Genomic DNA, 22988 nt, shown 5'->3' on the forward strand with positions numbered 1-22988 from the left:
TCACAGAACTGATTCTAACTCTATTTCCATTAGCATAGAGGACACAGGACGTGACTTTTTTTAATATTCAGAAGAGGAATTTTATTGGTAATATGTGAGAGCGGTTTACAGTATGTTGTTAGACAATAATCATGAACAAGATGAATCTCATTTAAACGAAATAAAGAACATATTTATTAGTGAGCAGTTACAGGAGGGGACACAATCACAGAATAAAACTACACCATCTAACACAATCTAGTGCATTAATGCTGCAATAATAGATTACATTTTTATTTCATTATTTATTCTATCTGTTATGGTGATGCTGCAAAGGATTTCCTCTAATGGCAAATTAGTTATTATATGTATACTGAGGATTAAACTGTTTCATTTTCAAAAAAGGACATGCATGTGGGACATGCATGTCTGACCCCAGCATGACTCATGCGACTTTGTTTTTCAGCCGGTGAAGCCCAGCTCTTTGTAGTTGGCATCCATGTCGGCAATGACAGTGGCCATCACGTTCCTCAGGGCTTGCTGCCCGGCGGCATCGAGTCCTGCCTTCTCCACCATGACTTTAACAATGACCTCACTAATCAGCTGAAGGGAAAATACAGAGAAAATCTGCTTTAAAATCAGGCTGAAAGGATGGAAAACGTGGGATTCAATAGATGTGACATTCCTTCATGTGTACTGGACATCAGCCTCACCTTGAAGTTATTAATAGGGATCTTGTGCTTGGTGGCGTGGCTGTTGGCCATAGGCTTGAGGATGGCAGCGTGGTCGCCTTTGGCCCTCAGCAGCTCACCCAGTTTCTTCAGCACAGTGGCACCGTGGGCAGAAATAGCTGCGTTGCCAGCCAGCTCACCCTGGGCGATGCCGGCAAACTTGGGGAACAGCTTCTGGGTGTCTGGGTGCTCCGTGAATAAACTGAGAAGAAAAGGAAATGTGAGAATTCACCAGAGATAACAGGGTCAGAGCTACTATTGAGGAAACTGAGATCATGTCCTGTTAATTTTTCTTTTTTTTACATTTCCCAGCTGTCACATTGAGAAATAAAACTTAAAGAAAATATAATTAAACAGTTAAGTAAATAAATAGAAACATTCTAAATTGTGTTTTAAAAAACCCTGATTTATAGCCCTGCAAACCACATGACATACAGGTAGGACTTGTAAGAGCCACTGACCGGGTCAGAACCAGGCCCCCATTGGCAGTGTAGTCTGCCTCCACTGGACCCCAGAACTTCAGAACAGTGTCGCAGTCAGCCATGATCTGGGTAGAGGAGACGGATCACAAAAACACTGATCTGAGGACTTAAAAAGCTTCTTTCGCAGGAAATCAAAGGCAGAATCTGAGAACAACAAAGTTCCCTGATTACATTGCGTTGCACAGTATTATCCTATTGTTCATATTCTATGGCCATTTCCAGAAAGAGGCAGATTAGCTCAGCTGCCCTTAGTCTGAGTCTGTAATGTAACCTCACTGTAGCTCTACATAATTTATGTGAAAGTGAAATGCCAAGCACCGTTGGTTTTGATGCTCTGAGAGCTATCACATGCCTCGAAAGAGCTTGTAAACAAACAATTTTTTTTTCCTTGAATAACATTTTTTTTTTCTCTCAAGGACAGTTATCGTTAATTCAATTTCAAGTATTTATCTTCCAGCATATTTAATTTGATGACCTTGGACCTCGAAAACTGTTTTATTTCCTCTAACTTTATAAGTAAAAACATTCTTGATCAGGACATTTGTCTGCATCCTGAATGCAAAGTAGAGTCAAGTTTGTTTTACCTGAAGTCTGAATTCCTGAGGAGCAGTTTATTATTGAATTTTACTGTAATCAAACCATCATTATGTGCTTTTGAGTTTTTGTTTGCTAGTTTTTTTTTTTGTCACTTTCATTCTTAACACACTTCACCAATAAATTGAATTATTTTAAGATTTGAGTATAAAACAGGTAAAAAAAATGACTGTACCTACCTGCAAAGCAATCAAATATCCTGTGTGACTCTACCAAATTCTTCTTGACCTGACCCCCCACCACCGCCAAAACTGACCTTTTATACTCCCTCCCTCTGTCCCGTCACTAAATTATTCCAGCCCGCCCATTTGTCCACCTCTCTCCCTGCACGTCTCTTCAAATCTCTTCACAACACCTCCGAACTTAGTCTGGAAGCTTTTGGATTATCTCCAATATGATTGTGACTGAGGGAGGCTCCTTGCTTTCCGTTTCCTCTCACTGAGCCTTTATATGTCCTCATCTCATTTGAATAAAAGACATCATATTTACCCAAAAAGATATTCAAATATTGTGTGTGTGTGTGTGTGTGTGTGTGTGTGTGTGTGTGAGAGAGAGAGAGAGAGAGAGAGAGAGAGAGAGAGCAACAGACCAGGTATTTATCACGTTGTGGGGACAATAATCTGTTTACACAGTCACGTTGTGGGGACTCACCTGCCTTATGGGGACAAAATGCAGGTCCCCTTAATGTAAATCATTAAATTGACTGAGGATAGGGTTATGGGTTAGGTGAGGTTAGGTTAGGTACAGGGTTAGGAATAGGCAGATAGTGGTTAGGGTCAGGGTTAGGGTAAGGCTCCAGGAAATGAATGTAAGTCTATGTAATGTCCCCACAAGTGATATAAACACAACGTGTGTGTGTGTGTGTGTGTGTGTGTGTGTGTGTGTGTGTGTGTGTGTGTGTGTGTGTGTGTGTGTGTGTGTGTGCGTGCGTGCGTGCGTGCGTGCGTGCGTGCGTGCGTGCGTGCGTGCGTGCGTGCGTGCGTAAGTGTGTGTGTGGATTCGACACAGTCAGTGTTTGGATTTGTGTTTAGGAAAAGCAACATTTAAGGGAAACTAAAAGCTTGTAAAAACATGCGGATTTCTGGAGAAGATGTTAAGTGCAGCAGTGCGTCTACACTCAGGGCCTCAGCGTGATTTCAGAGCAGCTGCTCTGTGACTCAGCTTTGACTGTACTGGCTGTTGTTGAAACTATTTGAAATTGCCAGGTGTCAACTTTCTGGTCAGTTTGGAGGCTGTTGAATTGTATTGTGTTAAAGACATTCAGTCACAATGTCTGCCTTATTCTTGCCCATTCTGCCTCTCTGTACCTCCTTTCAGCCACAGTGAATAGAGGGAAAGGGGTTACTGCAGGGCAGGAGAGGGCGGCTGGATGAGGCAGTCAGGCGACTGGGACAGGTGGAACAGTCTGAGGGCATCTGGTGGACAGGTAAAAAAAGGACAGTGAGGGGGTCTGAGGACGTGGGACTGAGGCTGAAAGGAGGGACAGAGAGGCAAAATAAAGACAGCTGAAGGAGACAATGTGACGCATTCAAAGGGGTGTTATTCCACATGGAGAAACCTATTTGCTTAGGTTATGGTGTTTTTTAAGATAAGATAAGATAAGGTGAAACTTTATTGATCCCACGCTGGGGAAGTTGTTAAAGACAGCAAGAATAAAAAGGAAGAGGTAGAAAAAGAACAAATGGACAATAAAAAGGATATAAATTAAAATCACCTATATACATGCATTGTATACAAAACAGCACGTATTGGGCTGTACACTAGCACTATGATAATTCATTAATGATTCATTAGATGTATGTTTGACAGATTTTTTTTCTCGTGACAACAAAGGTTCCAAGATGGTTCTTTATGATAACAACTGGAACGAGATTGTTAACTTTCACACAGCCATTGTTTCATGTTTTTATAATAGATACACAAAGGTGGTTTTGTGCATTTATTGTATATAGACCAACTACAGGATAGAAGATACAGTAGATTATAGCTCTCAAATGTATCCTTAACTAAGTAGGCAACACTGCCACAGTACTGGTCAGTTTACCTTAATTCACCAGGTTAATCCACTCAGATTCAACACTGCTTCGCAGGAAAACACTAAAACAAATAAAAGATATAAAAATAATAATAGCAATCTGCACAATTTGCCTGATTAAGACAAATGGTTAACATGGCAAATCTCAGAAACTATCGTTTATCATCTGACAACAGTTTAGCCTGTGAGGGCTATCCATATTTGAAGCACTGTGGTCACCACCAGCTCATTGGTTCTGCTGATACTGAGCTTCAGGTGATTGTTGTTGCTCCATGTGATGAAGCTCTCTATCATCCTCTGTGCCCCTCTGGAAAAATAGCCTCTAAGTGAAGACAGCAGGTTTCTCACTGGACATTATTAACTGAAATCACACATGTCAATAATGAGAACTTCCATTTCAAAGACACATAATATCTTTTATGAAATTCCTTCAAAGCTACCAGCCAGTAATTCTAGTTTTAAATTAGTTTTATTCATGACTCACTAAAAGTGTGTCGCCTTTGGTAACTTTCGGTTCTCCTCAGCCTCTTTAAGGTCAGCCTCAGTAGCCATTCATCCTGTTGCTATTCTCTGGATATATATTCCCGCTTTAAACTGCTTTTAACACCTGTGAGGCCCTGCACAGCCACACAGGTGGATTTATTTATTCTGGTTCATCAGACCTCTGCTTGCATTGAAGTTGAGCAGAGCTGTGCTGGTTTACATGATGTCACCAGACTTCACGTATTAATAATGATGATAAAGGTGTAATTAGTCCTGCCCAAACAGCAGCAACAAAGCAAACAGGAGGAAGGTATCAATCAAGCACAGTCAGCAGCTGCTCCCCCACCTTAATCAAATATAATGATACAATAGATAGGACTGACATCTGATAATTAGACTGAAATGACTTGGATGCATACTGTATTCATTTTAAGAGTATCACTGTAGGTTTATTAAGCTCTGAATGCTTTATTAATATCCCCAGTGTCAAAACTAAACACGGAGAAGCAGCCGTCAGTTTTTAAGCTCCACATAAGAATCAATCGCCATATCCAAGTTAACAATAAACTTGATATCTGCTCCAACCCTCCTTTCTTTTAAATCAAGACTTCAGACTTTTATGGCTGCCACTGACTTTATATTAAATCAAATTTGGAATTATATGTCCATATATATCAATATTGCATGAATGTAAACAGCTTGCTGCTCTCTCTCTGTTTACTGTTTATTTTCATCTTTACCAGGAACTACACAATACTTATTAAATCTAAAAGAGATTTAGTAAAATATAAATTATGCATACAGAGTATACAGATATTAAACATTAACATACTTTAAATATTAAAAATAAAGGTATTCCTTATGCAAAATGTCACAATTCAGAGCTTCATGGTGTGTTACAGGAGTATTATAATATAATGCATTAATATGCATTTGAATAGATTTGAGTTAGATTTGAATAACTATATTGCTTGTTTAATATTTAATAATGCATCATATTCATGAACTGAACAGTTTTACATGTAAGGTTTTCATTTGAACAGTAACAAGTAAATATTGTAAAAAGTACAATGTGTGCCTCTGAAATGTGGTAGAAGTATAAGGTGTCAGAAATACTCAAGGAAGGAAGAGAATTGTATTCAAACACAAAGTATTTAGTTACATTTTGCCCAGTGAAGAGAAAATAGTTCATTCATTCCTGTAAATGATTTCTAGCATTTGTGTGTGTGTGTGTGTGTGTGTGTGTGTGTGTGTGTGTGTGTGTGTGTGTGTGTGTGTGTGTGTGTGTGTGTGTGTGTGTGTGTGTAACGTTATAATTTCATGCCATGACACTGTTTCCTTCTCTTGTTTTTATGGACGTTACTGTTTTCTGGCGCTTGTGTGTCAAAGTTTGGCCCTCTGCTGGTGGTTAAAGGTCATCGTCACAGTCGGTAAAAGGTAAGCCCCTCCTCTCCTTCGCAGTAATTGGTTCAGACTGTAGAACCACATGTCCGTTTATACAATAGCAGCTTCAGCTCGTATCACATGGTTTTTCAGTACCCGGATGGTGACAGTGGCACCAACAGCAGACGATCAGTTTCGTTTTTGCGGCGGTTGTTCAGCAGAGGCGTTTTTAAAGATGATACGTGCTTTGAAAGGTGTCAGACATCTTCACTCCAGTAAAGTGAAACGAGCAGGTAGGTTAACAGAGAAGACAAAAGTGAAATGAGTCGTGATATGGAGATGTTTGCAGTGTTAAGAGTGCTTGTGTCTGAGCTGCAGACTGGACAGCAATAACAAATAACAATATATAGAGAGAGAAGTCATTTTTCCCAAAATAATTTCCACGTAATGTGACCGAATGACTCAAAATCAATACTAAGTATTAGAATTGGTATATTTTTGTTAAAACCATGGAGTCATGGGTTATTTACATCATCAGTATCTAGAAAATATATAGCCATGAAATAGAACAATGAGTTTTGGCAATGTATTAATAATTTTACATGGACGAAAGTAACAAACTGCCATTATTTTCTAATAAAATTATTCCTGTAGAATAAATGAATTGCACCCCAACTATCAAAATGTGCTCCACGAAACCAGTTTGTATCATTTTTTAATGATAATTTTGGTTAATATGGGCAAATCAGCATGACTGTATTTAAAAGGCATAATTTTGAAAGGAGTGAATGCCAAATGTCCAACCATTACTAATGCTCTTTAGTAAACACATCAATGAAACAAGTACAGATGGAGACTTTGTTTACAGAACAGTATGTGTTACAGCCTTTCATGAGTATTACTAAACCAGAGTAATGTGTCCAGCTTCAGAGCTCTCTGTGCCGGTCCCATGGGGAGAGATCAGGGGTCAAGTCTGGGGTCCCGATCACGGCCGTCCTGTGCTGTGCCTGCACGGCTGGTCTGACAACTCTGGTACATTCAACACCCTCATTCCCTTCCTACCAAAAGGTACTTGTGTCCATTATTTCATGTGTACATACAGTATGTAGCATATATCGTTCAGCCTGACTCAGTCCTGGTCTCCGTCCTTCCTTTCAGAGTGCAGATACGTGGCGGTGGACATGGCAGGTCACGGTCATTCATCACATCGCGCTCCTGGAGTTTTCTACACTTTTCCGACATATGTGATGGACGTCCACCGAGTCATTGACGGTGTGTGAGTTTATGAGTTGGGTAGAGCTACTCATTGCACAACACCAGCTTTTGCTGAGATCTCTGCAGGGATGTCGTGTGTTTATGGGGTGATAAAATCGCCTGTATATTGGCTGATCTGTTGTCCAAATTTAGATTTTTGATTATAAATGAAGAGTTATTTAGTTACTGAAGGTTTTTCTTTTACACTTTGAGGAGTTTTGCCCTCGCAGGGCTCTTCACTCTCAGCTCTTGCTGGAGCTGTCAACAACACGTTACAGTTTTTTCAAACATGATGATCGCAGCCGAGTTGTCTCCATGACAACCAATATATTTCCACCCTCTGAAGAAGGCTGCAGTTGAAAGCTCCTGTTCAGATGATTTTTTTCTGTTAAATCATGGATTTTATGCGATTTTGCTCATATTTACCATTTTTATATTGTCTTAAAATAACCAGGAGTAATGTTGTGATATATTTTAGTGTTATCGTCAAGCTCTGGTGCCACTGTGCTGCAGTTAAACCACAGCGCTGATGTTGTCTTTCAACTAAAAACAGTCTCCATATGTGTGATGAGATACTGAACCTGGTTGATGAGCTGTGAAATTAACTCCCACAGCTCTGCAGTGGAAAAAATTCTCCATCATAGGCCACAGCATGGGTGAGTGCAGCTTTACAGCAGAATTAAAGCAATTTTCTATGCTTGTGATATTTTATATTTATGTGTACACTTTTTATATTTTACATCAGGTGGCAACATCGCTGGGATGGTGAGTGACAGTGTCATGACAGGCTGTTTCTTCCTGTTACTATTTGATCACAGTCCATGCTCTGTGCAGACTCTTGCTGTACTGTGTGTTGTTTAGTCCATATTGTGTTTCCCACAGTATAGTGCACTGTATCCTGAGATGGTGGATGCTGTCGTACTGCTGGACTCTTATGGATTCTTACCTACAGAGCTGGTACTTCAACAGTTTTTACATCCCAGACCACAGTTACCACAGCTACCTGCACAACTACCACTCACAAAAACATCTCTTGGCAAACCTAAATAAAGGTTGAACTCGACGACAGACTGTTTTACGAGAAGCAGACAGTGTGTTATGTTTTGTGGCTTCCTGCCTCATCTGCAAGAAGAGCACTGTTGCTCTCCAGGAATATCATCTCAGGGTATCTACAGGTCTTGAAAAGTCTTAAAAATCATTGAATTTAGAGTCATGAAAAATTAAAACGTCTTCACTGTGATTTGCGATAGTCTGAAATATTTTTTCGTAATGGGCAAATGCTGATTTCATCATACTTTCATACATGGAACAGTCTTTAAAAAGTCCACTAATCCAGTTTTCTGCTGCTTATCCGTGGCTGGGTCATTAGCAGCTTGCTAAGACATTCCTCTCCTCAGTGAAGTTTTACAGCTCCTCCTGGGGGTCCTGAGGCATTCCCAAAATTTATAAGCTCTCAAAAAGACGCAGAAACCCGGACTTTACTGAACAATGCAGAGCAAGAGGTACAAAGGCCAAGGAAAGGTGAATTTATAGAGTTCAAATTTATTGATGGTGAGCAAAACACTGGAGTGTATTCGGAGCTCTTTTAAGAGAAGTGGCCCCCAGACAATTAGGTTTTGAGACCCCTGATTCGCTCTAACACACTATATGACTTCATTATGATGTCTGAGTTGACGTTTTGAAAGGCGTCAAATTTAAGAAATGCCTTTAGTCACAAATGTAGTTGAGTGTGACACATCTTTGTGCTTTGGGTCAGGGCTCAGCATTCACACTGCTTTACTCCATAATACTTCACAAAGAGCCGCACTGTACAATCCACTCTTGTCGGTGGTTTCAAATCGCTGAACTCATCATTTCTGTCATCGTCTCTGTGTGTTTTCTTGCAGAAAGAAGTGCCTAAAGTGATGAGGCAGGGTTTTGATGAGCTGCTTCAGTTTGAAAAAAACAGAGAACAGAAGAAGACAAGAGTTTACACTTTACAAAATGCAGTAGAGAGGTGTTACATGTTCCTATTTACAGTGTTTTATAGAAATGACCAAACATCCACTCACCCAATACTGTTTGTACAACTGTTGTCTAAAGAGGCCTTTTATGTTCTTTCAGGCTGTTGACTGCAAACCCGACTCTGTCTGAACGGTCTGTGCACATCCTTTTAGAGCGAGGTGCAGTTCAAGTTGAAGGAGGTATGGCTTTATTTCCCTCCTCTCTGTTTGTTTTGGGTGCTCCTCATAGAAAAAAAACACGAGTTCATGAGTGAATAATCTCATTTTGCTTTTACTCCTCTGCTGAAAATGGGATTTTTTTGTGACTCTCGCAGGCGTGGTCTTCTCTCGAGACTTCCGCATTAATCTGGTATGTTACAGCCAAACCAACTCATCACTTTGCCTTTTTATTTCTCCCACATGTGTCATACGCAGCCCATGAAATATATGTACAGCATGTTTTGTTTTTCATTGCAGAAAAACATTGCACGCATCACTTTTGAGGAGAGTCTGGAGATGCAGTCGAGGATTCAAGCCTCTGTTCTAGTTGTTCTGTAAGATGTGCCTCCACCTCACCTTTCATTATTACATTTCCTAAAATCAGTACCATACCAGTTGCACCTTACTAAATATACCTGCCATCTTTTTCTTTGTCTTTCCAGAGCAGAAGACGGCTTGGACAAAGTATTTCTTGACTCAAATGAAAAGAAACTTCTCTCAGTAGTTCTCCAGGCCTATAGGGACAGAAATGTGAGTGTAGTTTTAGTCTGCTTGTGTAAAGTAGCTACACTTGCATCTTTGTGTTTATTTTTAGCTGGTAAGCTTATGTGTGTGTGTAATTGTGCATAGTAGACAAACAGACAGATGCACAGATGCTAAAGCAGCAGCAGAATTTTTCTCGCTGTGAACCTCAACACTGACCTACATGCACAAACTTGGTCAAGTGCTGCAGAGGAAACAGAGGATGTGAATCAGCTCAACATCTCCAATGATCACTTTCTCTTTCCAAGTCAGCTGGTGATAGAAAGATTCAGTTGATGTCAGACTTTTCACCATGCAACAAATGTCAGAATAGGAGTTCACGCCCATTAAATTCCAAATGATTTTTAAAGCAGCTATAATCAATATTTCTATAATTATGATGCATGAAATGACAGTGTGAAAGCTGTCTCTGGTAGTGACGAACCTACAGAGAATCATCACCTGAATCTGCTTTCCCCTTGGCTTGAGCTTTATAGCGAGTTTGAGCTTGTTTTTCTTTTCAGCTTTACTTACTTAACATACTCGTGTTTTCTACTGATGAGACACATCTTTCACTCAGGAGTTGGTGGACACCAAAAACAGAGCTAAAAGAGAGTGAATCTTGGACTTGGACACTGCATAATGTTGCTCTGTAACTGCTGGATGTATAAATAAGCAGCTGTTTTCGAACATGTTCGCCTTATGAAGATGAGATTATATGTCAGTGTCGTGCCCACAGTTAATTTCTGCTTCCTCCGTGTGGCCAAAAACAATAATGATTGCAGAACAAAATGTTCCACTTTGATTTCATCTCTTACACTCGTCTCATTGTCTCTGCCTTCTCCTCTCAGCACACGGTGGTGACGGTGCCAGGTGATCATCACATCCATCTGAATAATCCTGAAGTCGTTGCTCCACTTGTGTCTGACTTCCTGCGGACCAAAGTGCTCTCACAGTCAGCCGCCAAAACAAATGAGGAGTTATAGCAAACACGATTAAATATCAGTTTTGCCTCAACTCACATAACACTGCTACAAGTTCTTGTGTTTATACTGTTCAGTTAACACTCGGTGTTTTAACCCGAGTGAACCAGCTGCATGAACCGGTTGCTTCATGCTACTTTTGATTAAATATATTTTAATAGATGTTGTTGTTGTTAATGAGTGATAGTGGCATTGTGAGCACTATAAGCCAAGTTTCACACCAAGCTGCTTTCTTGAACTCCAGATGGTGTGTGAAGTAGTGAAGGAGGAGTGTTGACTGAGATGAAAAGAGACAGATCAGCAAAAGACAGCTAAACTGTGCTTTTAACTCTATTTGTTTCGTTTGCTATTTGATCCAGCAAATAGGTCTCATTCACAACCAGGTTCACCCATTTCAGTCTGTATTGCTCGCAGCTCGCCTCAAGCAGAGAGGAGGGTGGGCGACATAGGTCTGATAGACTCATCATTTTTTTCATTTTCAGACTTGTAGTCTTCAGCCCCAACTGATGCTGACTCAAGTGACATCACTGGAGAACATTTATCAAACTTCACATTCCTCTGTCTGGAGCCACAAAAAGGCTTTATACAACTTTTCACATGTCGAGTTCCCCTTTAAATCTAAAACTCTGCAGTCTGCTGAAGCTGCAGTGGTCATTACACACCAAAAAACAAACTTTTTTAAAGGATGAAAACTTTTCTATTTTCACATCTTTACCATGAGGGGGAAAGAGGGCCATGTTAGCTAAATTACAACCGTCTGTCCTCCGTATACTTTATATTTATATACTTGATAGTCAGCTTAGTTTCCATCAAGCTGTTAAGGCTCAACTGTGCTTGTGTTGAATGCTAATATTAGTGTTCTAACCTTTTTTGCGTTTACTGTCCGTTTTTATTGTCATCAAGGTGCCACTTCAGTTATAATGTATATTTTATTTTCCTGTCTAATTGCACCAAGTATTTTAACTAGTATTGTCAATCGATTAAAATATTTAATCGCGATTAATCGCATAAATGTCATAGTTAACTCGCGATTAATCGCAAATTAATTGCACATTTTTATCTATTCTAAATGTCCCATTAATTATCATTTGAATACTATTATTAACATGGAAAAGTGGATAGGCTTGCTTTGTGCAAATGTTTTTTATTGAAAACAATGTGTAGTGTTTTATTTCACACTAACATTCTCTCTTTGAGCAGTCATTCACATTTGAATGAATCAAATCTCACACAATTTAACTATAAACAGATGACAAAAAAATAAATGCTTGGTTACAAAAAAAGCCCCTTCAACAACCCTTTCTAAGGGATCAAAACAGGGTGATACAAGATAAAGTTACAAAGTGCACATCATTGTAAACTAGGACTCAGCCTATAGTGCAGTTAAACCATGGCTTAAACTTTCCTTTCTTAAGTTTCCTCTGAACAAACAAGCAGTCAGACTATGATGCTCTTCTGTTTATTCACCAGAGGCTGATCAACGCAGCCTCTTATTTCTCTCCAGAAAGAATGAACATTACTTGTCTATGGCTGCAGTAAGCTTGTTCGTAGTTGCGGTATCCATATGCCTCTGTCCAAACTTTGGTCTTGTCAGTCGACCCATCGGGCAACTTTTTGAAACTAAACTTTATATTCAGAATCTTGTTCGCATCCATTTCAGCGTTTCGCGCTTGACATCCGCCTACACTTTCACAGCTAGCGAGCAGGCGAGACCAAAACACGCGTGGGGCGTGCCCATTGTTTTGTTTCCGGTTTACAATCGGATCCTGTAGTTTTTGTAACGTTACTAGCAGTGGCCACAGCTTATAAAAAAACTACAAGTTCACTAGGTCACAAAGAGCGTTAATCGCGCGATAAAAAAAAAATGACGCCGTTAAAATTGATTTGCGTTAACGTCTCAGTACAGAGATGGGGGGACTCGAGTGGATGACTTGACTCGAGTCGGACTCGAGTTGCCATATTTATGACTTGTGACTTACTTGATCAACATGAACTTAAGACTTGACTTGACTTTGACTTGCCTCTCCTGACCTGTGACTTGACTTAGACTTGAGTCATGTGACTTGCCAAGTCATTAAATTCTTGTTGAATTATTTTTTTAAAAAATCGACAAATAAATTAGATGATGAACATTGCTTTATAGTGCGTGAGTGCTCTTGACTGTAGCATATCAGCAAACCTGGCAACCCCTCTCTACAACGCGACGAGCGACGCACCTGCTGCGGACGGAGTGATCAGATTGGACAGAGAGCATGGCAGAGAGATGGAAGGCACCAACCTCATCCCGAAAGTTGTACAGTTTACTTTCAAAGATTATACAACAACACAACAGAAAAGAGGAACTGTCTGCAACGTGAAAGTCACGGATACTGCGAGCACCACGTCGAATTTTATCAGACATCTCAGGACAATACACAAAGTAAGGTGAGTAACGTTAACATGCTGTGAAGCTTGCTAGATGGATTAAGTTAACGTCTTGACTATTGTTTTTTCGCCATTTGGCTGCTGACAAGAGAGTACTAGGCCAGTGGCTTGATAACATTTTGCTATCGACGATTCCGTACTTCAGTTTAAAAAAAGAGAGAGACCGAAATGGCTAAAATTGCAAATCTGGTGGCAACTAACGTTAGCTGCTAGTCAAGTGGCGCTAGAACCGGTAGCTAGCTCTCACACCATAACTGACTACGTTAGCATATTTGCCTTTATGGATACTAGTGTTGTCCCCCTCCCATTTTTCCCAGCGTTGTTGTCTTTTTTCATCATCTGTCCCGTGAAGAAGACACTCTCTCCTAGGACACAGACACACCCCCATAGACATATGCACACCCCAGTGTTGACGTTCGAACATGAGACGGTAACCGTAGAAAGAAGAGGACAAATTTCGAGCAATTTTTAATTCAACCCCGATTACTGTCAGCTGTAACCACGCCGATCTCTCTCTCTCTCTCTCTCTCTCTCTCTCTCTCTCTCTCTCTCTCTCTCTCTCTCTCTCTCACTCTCTCTCTCTCTCTCTCTCTCTCTCTCTCTCTCACTCTCTCTCTCTCTCTCTCTCTCTCTCTCTCTCTCTCTCTCTCGCGTTCATGAACCAACAGGTATAAGAATTTTCAGCAGTTCTGAACTTATAACAGCATATCGCAATATAACGGTGAAGTTGGTACACTAATTGTTTTAACAAACATGCTAATTTTGTTATTTATTCATTCATGGGTTAAATAAATGTATTTCTATTCATCCATGAATGTATATATTGTAGAAACTCTACTGTTATATTTGTGTCATGCTGTTAAGTGCAGAACTCAAAAGTTCCTACTGCCATGCACTTGCCATTTACATGCAAAATATCTATACATGCCTGCCTAGAATGAGGCTGTACGGAATCAAAACTTTATTCTCAGATGTTTTGACTTCTTTGTAGGCAGTAATGACAAGCTGTGCAATGAATATATGAGTTTAAAATGTATCTTTTTTTCTCCCTCTGTCCCAATGTTTAGGTATGAAGAATACCTTCGCTCAAAAGTAACTACAGCAGACTGTAGTCAGCCGCAGATCTCCCAGTTCATCACAAGCAACACTACACTTCGAGTCATCCCCAGCAGAATGCTATCACACGTTCAATACTCTCAGATGTTTATTGTTACACACACAATTATACATACCACAGTAATGTGGTTATGTCATCTTTTTTAAGTAATAAAAAGCGGTTTGAAATTCATTCATGTTGAGCTGATTCATTAACTTATCAGCTTACTTTAAAAAGAAAAGATATTGACTCTGAAAAATAGGATTGGTGAAATACAGACATTTGAAAAAAGTAATTAATTTGATAATGACTTGACTTGTGACTTGACTTGACTTGCTTGACTAGAGCTATGCTTGGACTTGACTTGCTTGATCCTCCTTACAGACAACTTGGGACTTACTTGAGACTTGAGGGGTAAGACTTGTGACTTACTTGGGACTTGCATGTATTGGACTTGCCCCCATCTCTGCCTCAGTAACGCGATATTTTTGACAGCACTAATTTTAACTGTATATTTTTAGTATATTTTAGCACTGAGAATAGTGGTGGAGCTGTACTGGACTGGGTTATATTGAGAGGTGGTCCTAATATTTCCCTCCCCAGTACTAGATTATACAGGGTTACCCAATAAAGTATCCATTGATTGTACAGTATATGTGTGTTTTATTCTGTATATGTGCATGTGTTCTAAAACCCGATTCCAAAAAAGTTGGGATGTAAGTAAAAACAGAATGCAGTCATCTGCAAACAAACTGTGTTTATCAACAGCAGTTTTCCAGTGCGCCTGCAGTGCAGTGTGCCTGAGTACATGTAGTAATATCATTTATCCAGTCATGTGTTCACAAAGTGGTGAACCTCTCCATTCTCACTTGAAAACGACTGAGCCTTTCCAGGATGCCCCTTTCATACCCAATCATGATACTATCACTTGTTACCAATGAACCTGTTTAACTGTGGAATGATCCAAACAGGTGTTTCTGGAGCTTTCCACAACGTTCCCAATCTTTACCTGCTCCTGTCACAACTTGTTTGAAACGTGTCCAGAATAAGCAGATATTTATAAAAATCACTGAAGCTGATGAGGTCAAACAGTAAATATATCGTCAGTGTGCTGTTTTCAGTTGAGTCAAAAAGGATTAGGAAATGATCACATTGTTTTATAAAGTTTCAATCTGTATCATCCAAACTTTTTTGGAATTGGGGTTGTATAAAAGTACCAAATTTCATGCTATTAAGCTGTTGGCTAAAAGTTCAGGTTAATGTTTTATTTGGAATCAAGCGACAAACATACATAGGTTCTTCAAGTCATGATGAATATCTGGCAAACAAAACCTTTGTGAATTGCTGCTCGGCTTGAGTCTTATCTACATCATGACAATGTTCTCCTTTATGACTTTTCTCAGTAGTCTGGTGTTCTTCAGGCTGTTGAACCAGCCCAGGCTCATTCCCAGGTTGTCAAATACTGAAGTTTTATTTGGCAACCTGGGATGAGAATGTACTGGCTGAACTCTTCTTGGCTTGGTGCCTTCCTGCTGCCCTACAAGTTTGCAGGCAGTGGTTATATCACCTTGTACCTGCTGTCTTTGAGGAATGTTTGAAATGCACTGTGGCACATCAGATGTCTTAGATCTCTGCTGCCTGGTGTTAATATTTTAGCAGTTGCACACTTTCTCTGAAGTGTACGTCCTCATGTTTAATCTCAAAAGTTAGTGAGCTGTGGGAAGAAGGAGTACTGCAGTGACAGCAGAGGATGAATCTGGGCTCAAGTACTGTAACTGTATTTTGTTGATAGCATATTTTTAGTAATACAGAACTGAAACTTAACATGTTAAGAAAGGCTTTTACTTTGGAGGATTATCAATTGGAAAAAATACGACACTACGATTCCTTAAGTCTTTCAAAATGATTTAATCTTGCATCATTTTACTGTTGACCCGCATCAGTAAAAGGCTCCTATAATAGATATAATGCACACATGTAAAAACGAGCTTTAGCTCATCAGCAGTGCTACTTTTGTATTTTTAGTGAGGGGATCACTTACTCAGCTGACTGAAAGATAGGTGCCCACCACTTTCCTATGTCTGTTAGAGCCACCTACACCTAACTAAAGAATAAAAACATAAAAAGACATGATCGTGCAACAGGAAGAGTAAAATAAATTAGTGAATTAGTGGTGAGTAAGATTATGAGGTAAGCATTAATTTACCTTTGTCTGGTAGTGGCTGCTGTGAGAGTGTGACTGGATGGAAGAGACACATTAGAAAGTGCTTTGGATTAAAGCAGTGCATAAATGCAGTTAAGTGTCCTTTAGTACTTTACTAATAGAAGGAACTATTCAAAAGGAAAATCAGTAGAAGACAGATGCAGCAAGATGCCAGAGTTATCACCAATCCCACAGATGGCTGGAAGGTTATCTGCACTGCCAAACACAAAGGTTTTCCAATCCTGCAGCAAACAGGCCTGTCGGTCCTCATCAGAGCCACTGTCATCAGCCCACCTTCAGCACTCATAAGGACTGGAGCTGAGCTGAAGTGGGGGGAGCTGACTCCTCATGGCACTGCTCACAGTTCCACCTCTGCCTTTTGTTCTCTTCCCTGCTCCTTTTTGTGGAGGAGCTGAGTTTGAGGGGGAAGAGAAGCTGAGGGTAGACCTTCTTCAGGTAGTTCCATTTGCTGCAGAGGAGGCACCTGTGGGAGCGTGACGAGCAGCTGCTGAGGCACAGCATCAGGAAAATGACTGGGAAAAGCAACAGGATCGGGGACAGGAGCACCAGCAGGAGGATACACTCCCCACCATCCCTGCTCCATAACATGATCCGGTGGAACCAGCTGGATGACCCCTCCACCCCTCCTCATTACCAGAGGAGGGTTAGGGCGGATACCCTCCCCTTCCTCTTCCTCAACAGAAGAGATGCAGATTGGGGGAAGGCAGATTGGCAGAAGGATGACTGCACATATATCACTAAGCCTACAACACACAGGAGGCCCTTTAAACAGTAATGTCAAATATTGTGCAGTTCTGCCTTCATGGGACACTTTTGACTACATAAATTACAAGTATGTTCTATATAAACTTCTATATATGTTTATGTATATCCTAACTAAACATGACTGGAAATATCAGCCTGTTTTACTGTGTGGTATTTACAAACATAACTGATGGACACAACTCCTTACAGTGTTGAGAACCTCCATAACTCATAACCTTAATGGTTGATTAATTCATGACTGATAAGAATGAAATATGTTTACATGCTTTGGAGGCACATGAGCATTTTATTCTTCTTCTGAAGAGGGGCATGACTGAGAAGCACTGATGTCATAATGCAGGTTTTTAAAGGTTTCAGAGGAAGGATTTTCAGTCAGTTGAATCTTTGAAGGGTGTACTACAGAAGAACAAGTCTTGCCCTACTTCTGAGCTAACCTGTGTCTCACAAGCCTCTTCTCCTCAGAGACTTTCTTTGATCAGTCTTTATAAGGAGCTGAAACATGATCTTGGGGAATTCTGTCCTTCCTCTAAAGTAAACAGGTAACTTCAACTGTACCTTGAGGGAAAGTACACATCATCCTCTTAACCGAGAGCAAGAGCTACAGCTCCCAAGAGTCTTAACAAACAGGCATGACATCAAATCCTCCCATGAGTAGAGTCATCAAATGTTAACACACTGATTGGTGTTCAGCATTCTCTCCACCCCACTCACATTGAGCATCTGCATCACCGTAAGATCAACCTGTGGAAAGTCAACTTTTCATGAGCTCAGAATTTTTTTTCCAGATAATCCAAGAAGTTTTTTTTTTTTAATAGTTTAGTATAAGAAATAGGAGAATTTTCTCAACCTGTAAAGGAACAAAATATGAAAATAACCAAATTTGTCAACAGTAAAAGATGTAGTGGAGTACAAGTATGACGTTGCATGAAAGATATAGAGACTCAAGTTAAGTACAAATACCTTGACTTTGTACAGTAGAGTACAGCAGACTACTTGACTACATGCCCTCAGCTGCATTACAGTTCCTCTCATACGCTGGCTCATGGCTCCACAGTCCAAGCAGTGCGCAAATACAGCAACACAGATTCTACTTCCTGTTGCGCCGCTGCCTGAAAGACCGTACTGAGGGAATGGAGGTCCCTAAAAGTTCGCACTGTCACCGGAAACGTTTTCTGAAGACCGGGCAGGAGTCTCTGTTTCTTCTGAGATGCGAGCAAACTTCACGGAGCGTTTGGCACTCGTCAGCAGCTACAATGGCTAAACAAGGAGGTAAAATCAGACTATGAGTAGGTTTAAACAGCTGTCTGCCGTCACGGGTGTTTGTTTACAAGGCACATGTGGCGTCTTTAGGCGTCCGAGCAGCACTTTTTTTTTTTTCAGCGCGTTTGAAAGTGTCAGCCAGGCCCTTAAAGGTCTGCAGCGGTCCATGAAAGTCTTTGCTGTTGGTCGTTTCTGTTGAAATCTTTGTGTGCGAGCTGCAGACTCCAGATTCAGAGCTCTGTGCACCTGAATCAAGTCCACTGTAGTCTGCATAGAGACTGAGAGCCACCAGGCTCTGACCTGTCAATCAAACAGGCAGACGTTGTCACCAGAGAGGATTAAAAACTCTGATATCCTTGTGTTTGTGCTGTTCAGTGTGTCGAGTTTCAGAGCTCTCTGTGCCGGTCCCATGGGGAGAGATCAGGGGTCAAGTCTGGGGTCCTGATGGTGGTCATCCTGTGCTGTGCCTGCACGGCTGGGCTGACAACTGTGGTTCATTCAACACCCTCATTCCCCTGCTACCAAAAGGTAAGCCATTACTGGTAGCTTTATGTTAGATTATAGGAATATGGTCACAATGTTCAGTTTATAGTCAATAATAAAACAAAGTAATTTGTGTAAATGGTACAGCTACAGCACTTTTATCCACAGCGCTCTCAGAGCTACTCATGATAATAGCAATATTACTTGTAATTATAGAGTGCAGATACGTGGCGGTGGACCTGTCAGGTCACGGTCTGTCGTCACATCTTCCTCCTGGAGTCTTCTACTCTTATACTGAGTACGCGGCAGACATATACAGAGTTGTTGACGGTGAGTGAGTTCAAGAAGTTGCAGAATCCATTTCAACCAAACTGTCCAGCTCATGTTCCCCTTTGTACCAATGTTTTTATACCAATGCTAAACTACTGTCCGACTTGGCAACAAAAAAACCTCCTCTCAGTGCTCTGTGATGATATACTGAACGTGCCTGTTTGATGATCTGTGAAATGAACTCTCACAGCTCTGCAGCTGAAGAAATTCTCCATAATAGGCCACAGTATGGGTGAGTGCAGCTCTGCACCAGAAATTTTCTGAGGCTGTGTTGTACATTTTACTGTGTTACAAAGTCATTTAAAGAGCAAATCATATTTTATTTACAGGAGGGGATATTGCTGGACTGGTAAGCATCAGCGTCTCATGAGGCTCTTATATGTTTATCTGTTTCTTCTCTTTCACACAATCTTCAGAGACTGTTTCGCTCTGTTTTTGTATCATCGTGTGGTCCAACTTGTGTTTCCCACAGTTCACTGCTCTGTATCCTGAGATGGTTGATGCTCTTGTACTTCTGGACGCTTTCGGGTTCCTACCTACAGATCCAGTACGAACGATTCTGACACCCCAAAGTCTGCACTCATTATAATGTATCTATATATATTCAGCTTCAAATTATGTTCATTACGAGCATCATTCAGGTGGTGGCAATGATTCCTGCAGTATTATTGCACTGCGCACTCCATGTCATAAAGCAGAGCTCTGCTGTGCTTTCCGCTCCTGTCAGTCCTTTTTGACTTTCTCGCCTCGTCCTTTCTGTCTCTCTACCTGCAGACAGAAATACCCAAAGTGTTGAGGCAGGGATTTGATCAGTTGCTTCAGTTTGAGAATAACACAGAAGAGAAGAAAAGAGTTTACACTTACGAGAGGGCAGTTGGGAGGTATTGTACCGCCGCAGTCATCGGTAATACATACAGGAAGATCAGCTTTACAGTCACGCCGTTTGCTAAAAGTCTCTTATTTCTTTCAGGCTGTTGGCTGCAAACCATTCTCTGTCTGAACAGTCTGTGCACATCCTTTTTGAACGAGGTTTAGTTCAAGTGGAAGGAGGTGCGTCTTTATCTCTCCTCCTCTCAGAGAGAAATAATCTCACCTTGCTTTCTCTCATCTGCTGTCAGCTCAATGTGTTTCTTTTCTGCAGGATTTGTGTTCTCCAGAGACCTGCGAGTTAATTTTGTAAGTCTCTTTAACCTCCCAAACCCTCCCTGCTTTCTGCTGTCTGTTAACTTTTCGCCAGAAGTCTAGCATTCAGCTTGAACAGCAGAACATTTGTGCGTTATTCTGTGTTTTCAGAAAAACATAGCACGCCTCACTGTGGAGCAGAGTCTGGAGATGCAGTCGAGGATTCAAGCCTCTGTTCTAGCTGTCCTGTAAGATATTAATCACTACAATGAAATTGATATTTGCATTAAAGTGTTATCACAATGTGAGATTTATAACAGCTGACACACAGTAGCCAATGTCCTGAGCAGAACTACAGCTAACAATGTGCACAGATGTGTTTTTTAATGCATACAAGTCAAATATCTCTGTCTATATCGTACACCCCTTTTACAGCTTGCATTAAAATGCACTTTGGGTGATTGGATTGGGTCTAAGATTGCAGTAGGAAAGTGATTGACCGCATGAAAGTACGCGTGCATGCAAGACTTACTGAGGATGGGCTATAATTTGATTGGCCAAACCATTTCTGGAGTTGGTCAGGGAAGCATTGGGACAACATTAACACAAGTGTCAAGTGCCTAAAGGTCTTGACGCTTCTGCTCTAAACGTCTGGCCGAGCAGAAGCACGTCTCCTCTGAATACACAGTCTTCTGCAAATGAATCAAAGTTAGATGGTGCATATGTCGGTTTGACACCAGTCTTGACTGTGTTCCTGGTGGTGGCACTGACCAGAGCTGAAATAAGAGCACCTCCAGAAAAAAACATTCTTGGCTGCTTCGGCATTCTAGCTGTGGAAGACCGCTTCTTCCCCTGCTTCAAAAAGCAATCAAAAGTCTATAAATAGCACAGCTTCATGGCTGGCTGCTTGTTTGTTTGTTGTTTTGGACCCGTACAACCGAGAGGAGGGTGTAAGAAGGAAGAGGAAGAAGAACAAGATGGACAAGACACTGGAGATGAAATCGAATTTAGATACAATCTGGATAGAAGTCACATTTTAATGCAAGGTGTAAAGGGGGAGGTAGCTCTATCAATAACATGCTTCTCTCTTCATCCTACAGTACATGAACTTTCCTCAGATTGAACTAAATATGTACAAAACCTGTTTTTCAGAGCAGATGGAGGCTCTGATCGGATATTTTCTGAACCAGCTCAGAGTAAATTTACCTCCATGCTTCTCCAGTGTTTGCGGGACAGAAATGTGAGTTTTCAGCTGCTCAGAATGAAAACACTCCATGTGTGAAGTAGTTTGTTGGGATTGTTCAGCAGATTTAGTGGTTATTGATTCTGCCTGTATCTGCAGTTAACATCCCTCTCTGTGTGTGTTTGCTTCAGCACAGGGTGGTGACGGTACCAGGCGATCATCACGTTCATCTCAATAAGCCTGAAGTCGTCGCTCCGTTTGTGTCTGACTTCCTGCGAACCAAAGCGCTCTCACCATCAACCAGCCACAAGTTATAACTTACAGACGCACACAAGTGCTTACGCTGTCACACTGAAGTCACGTACTGTTGTTTTCAAGAGCAAACTGTGTGTGTGTGTGTGTGTGTGTGTGTGTGTGTACATTCACAAAAAGATTAAAGGAACCATTAATTGCCATCATTGCTTGCTTAAAGTGACGTCATTCCTGTTGATACGAGTTGGTGGGATGGGACATAAGCTGGTGAGAAATCAACTTGATTGACAAATCAGAACAGTTACACCCATAAAGTACAGTGTGAGGTCACCACTGCAGAATCACTATTTCCCAAGAATTAATCATTTTCAAGGAAGTTTAAGAGCCCATTTCAAGGTAGAAGCAGAGTCCAATACAAGTTTGGAGGAGTCCAATTTCAAGGTGTCCTTCAGGAAATGGCTGAGCAGCAGAGGTATACCACCCAGAGCCTGATGCAGAGCATCCTGTCTCATGATCAGTTTAGTTTGTAGATGAGGGCCTACAGAACAAGCATATAGGAAATCCTTACATGTTCTTATCACTGCACTATCATTTACTTCACTGCTCAGCAAACATGCTAAAAGAAAGTAAGGTGCAGAGAAAATGTGAAGCCTGTGGTTCATTCATGAAATCTCCCAGGAAGACAGTCAACATGCGACTCTGCCTCCACCTTCTTCAATCCAGACCAGGACACCAAAAGATCCAATGGAAATGCACAACATTTAACTTCCAAGGGTGTGAAAAACTGTGCAGTTGCACAGAGCGAATGGATGCCATAACTACTTTCTTAAACCCCTTTCTTAAACCTCATCCTCGAGCCACCAGCTAATGTTAAACTCATTGATTCTATTTCAGGTTCCTTGAGAGAGACTTGTTCAGTGTGACCTCAGGTGTCATCACATACTGCTTAAGACACCACATCCCGTTATGATGGTTTGTTATTAATCTCGATGACATTAGTCTTTAATCCCTCCTTACTTCTTGTCCACTTTCTCCCATATAAGATCAGATTCTGCTGTTTGTTGATGGTGTCATGGTGCATCTGATTGGGGGAGTGCATAACTTTAAGTAGCATTGGGCAGCACAGTATATTCAAGAGATTATCTGATTGCAGAAAGAGAGATGAATGGCAGTATTTCTCTCAGCAGACACCAGATTACACT

The 22988-nt window shown here is 40.9% G+C and overlaps 2 protein-coding genes across 8 annotated transcripts; one reads left to right on the forward strand and one right to left on the reverse strand.

Annotated features, from left to right (window-relative positions):
• Positions 1 to 102: 102 nt before the first annotated feature.
• Positions 103 to 2014, reverse strand: mb (myoglobin). Its single transcript, XM_070979035.1, has 4 exons — positions 1966 to 2014; positions 1172 to 1257; positions 693 to 912; positions 103 to 582 (listed from the first exon to the last, which is right to left on the reverse strand). Exons 2-4 carry the CDS (start codon positions 1252 to 1254, stop codon positions 442 to 444), a joined length of 444 nt encoding a protein of 147 aa, XP_070835136.1. The 5' UTR covers positions 1255 to 1257; positions 1966 to 2014; the 3' UTR covers positions 103 to 441.
• Positions 2015 to 5829: 3815 nt separating this feature from the next.
• On the forward strand, positions 5830 to 21991 carry LOC139344037 (serine hydrolase-like protein). 7 transcript variants are annotated; one of them, XM_070981947.1, is made up of 12 exons: positions 5830 to 5980; positions 6612 to 6755; positions 6846 to 6959; positions 7556 to 7597; positions 7687 to 7706; positions 7824 to 7898; positions 8828 to 8937; positions 9045 to 9124; positions 9259 to 9293; positions 9401 to 9477; positions 9586 to 9673; positions 10516 to 12502. In XM_070981947.1, the coding sequence occupies exons 1-12, from the start codon at positions 5848 to 5850 to the stop codon at positions 10648 to 10650; spliced, it is 1053 nt and encodes a 350-aa protein (XP_070838048.1). In that variant the 5' UTR covers positions 5830 to 5847; the 3' UTR covers positions 10651 to 12502. The 7 variants fall into 7 exon arrangements, 5 of the variants coding, with proteins under 5 accessions (XP_070838048.1, XP_070838058.1, XP_070838081.1 ...); XR_011603133.1 differs by lacking the exons at positions 6612 to 6755; positions 6846 to 6959; positions 7556 to 7597; ... (6 more) ...; positions 9586 to 9673; positions 10516 to 12502 and adding exons at positions 18801 to 18944; positions 19116 to 19229; positions 19420 to 19461; ... (6 more) ...; positions 21509 to 21591; positions 21726 to 21991 and having other exon boundaries at positions 5887 to 5980; XR_011603134.1 differs by lacking the exons at positions 6612 to 6755; positions 6846 to 6959; positions 7556 to 7597; ... (6 more) ...; positions 9586 to 9673; positions 10516 to 12502 and adding exons at positions 18801 to 18944; positions 19116 to 19229; positions 19420 to 19461; ... (6 more) ...; positions 21509 to 21591; positions 21731 to 21748 and having other exon boundaries at positions 5887 to 5980.
• Positions 21992 to 22988: the final 997 nt, after the last annotated feature.

Source organism: Chaetodon trifascialis, chromosome 2, assembly GCF_039877785.1.
Source record: "Chaetodon trifascialis isolate fChaTrf1 chromosome 2, fChaTrf1.hap1, whole genome shotgun sequence".
Lineage (NCBI taxonomy): Eukaryota > Metazoa > Chordata > Actinopteri > Chaetodontiformes > Chaetodontidae > Chaetodon > Chaetodon trifascialis.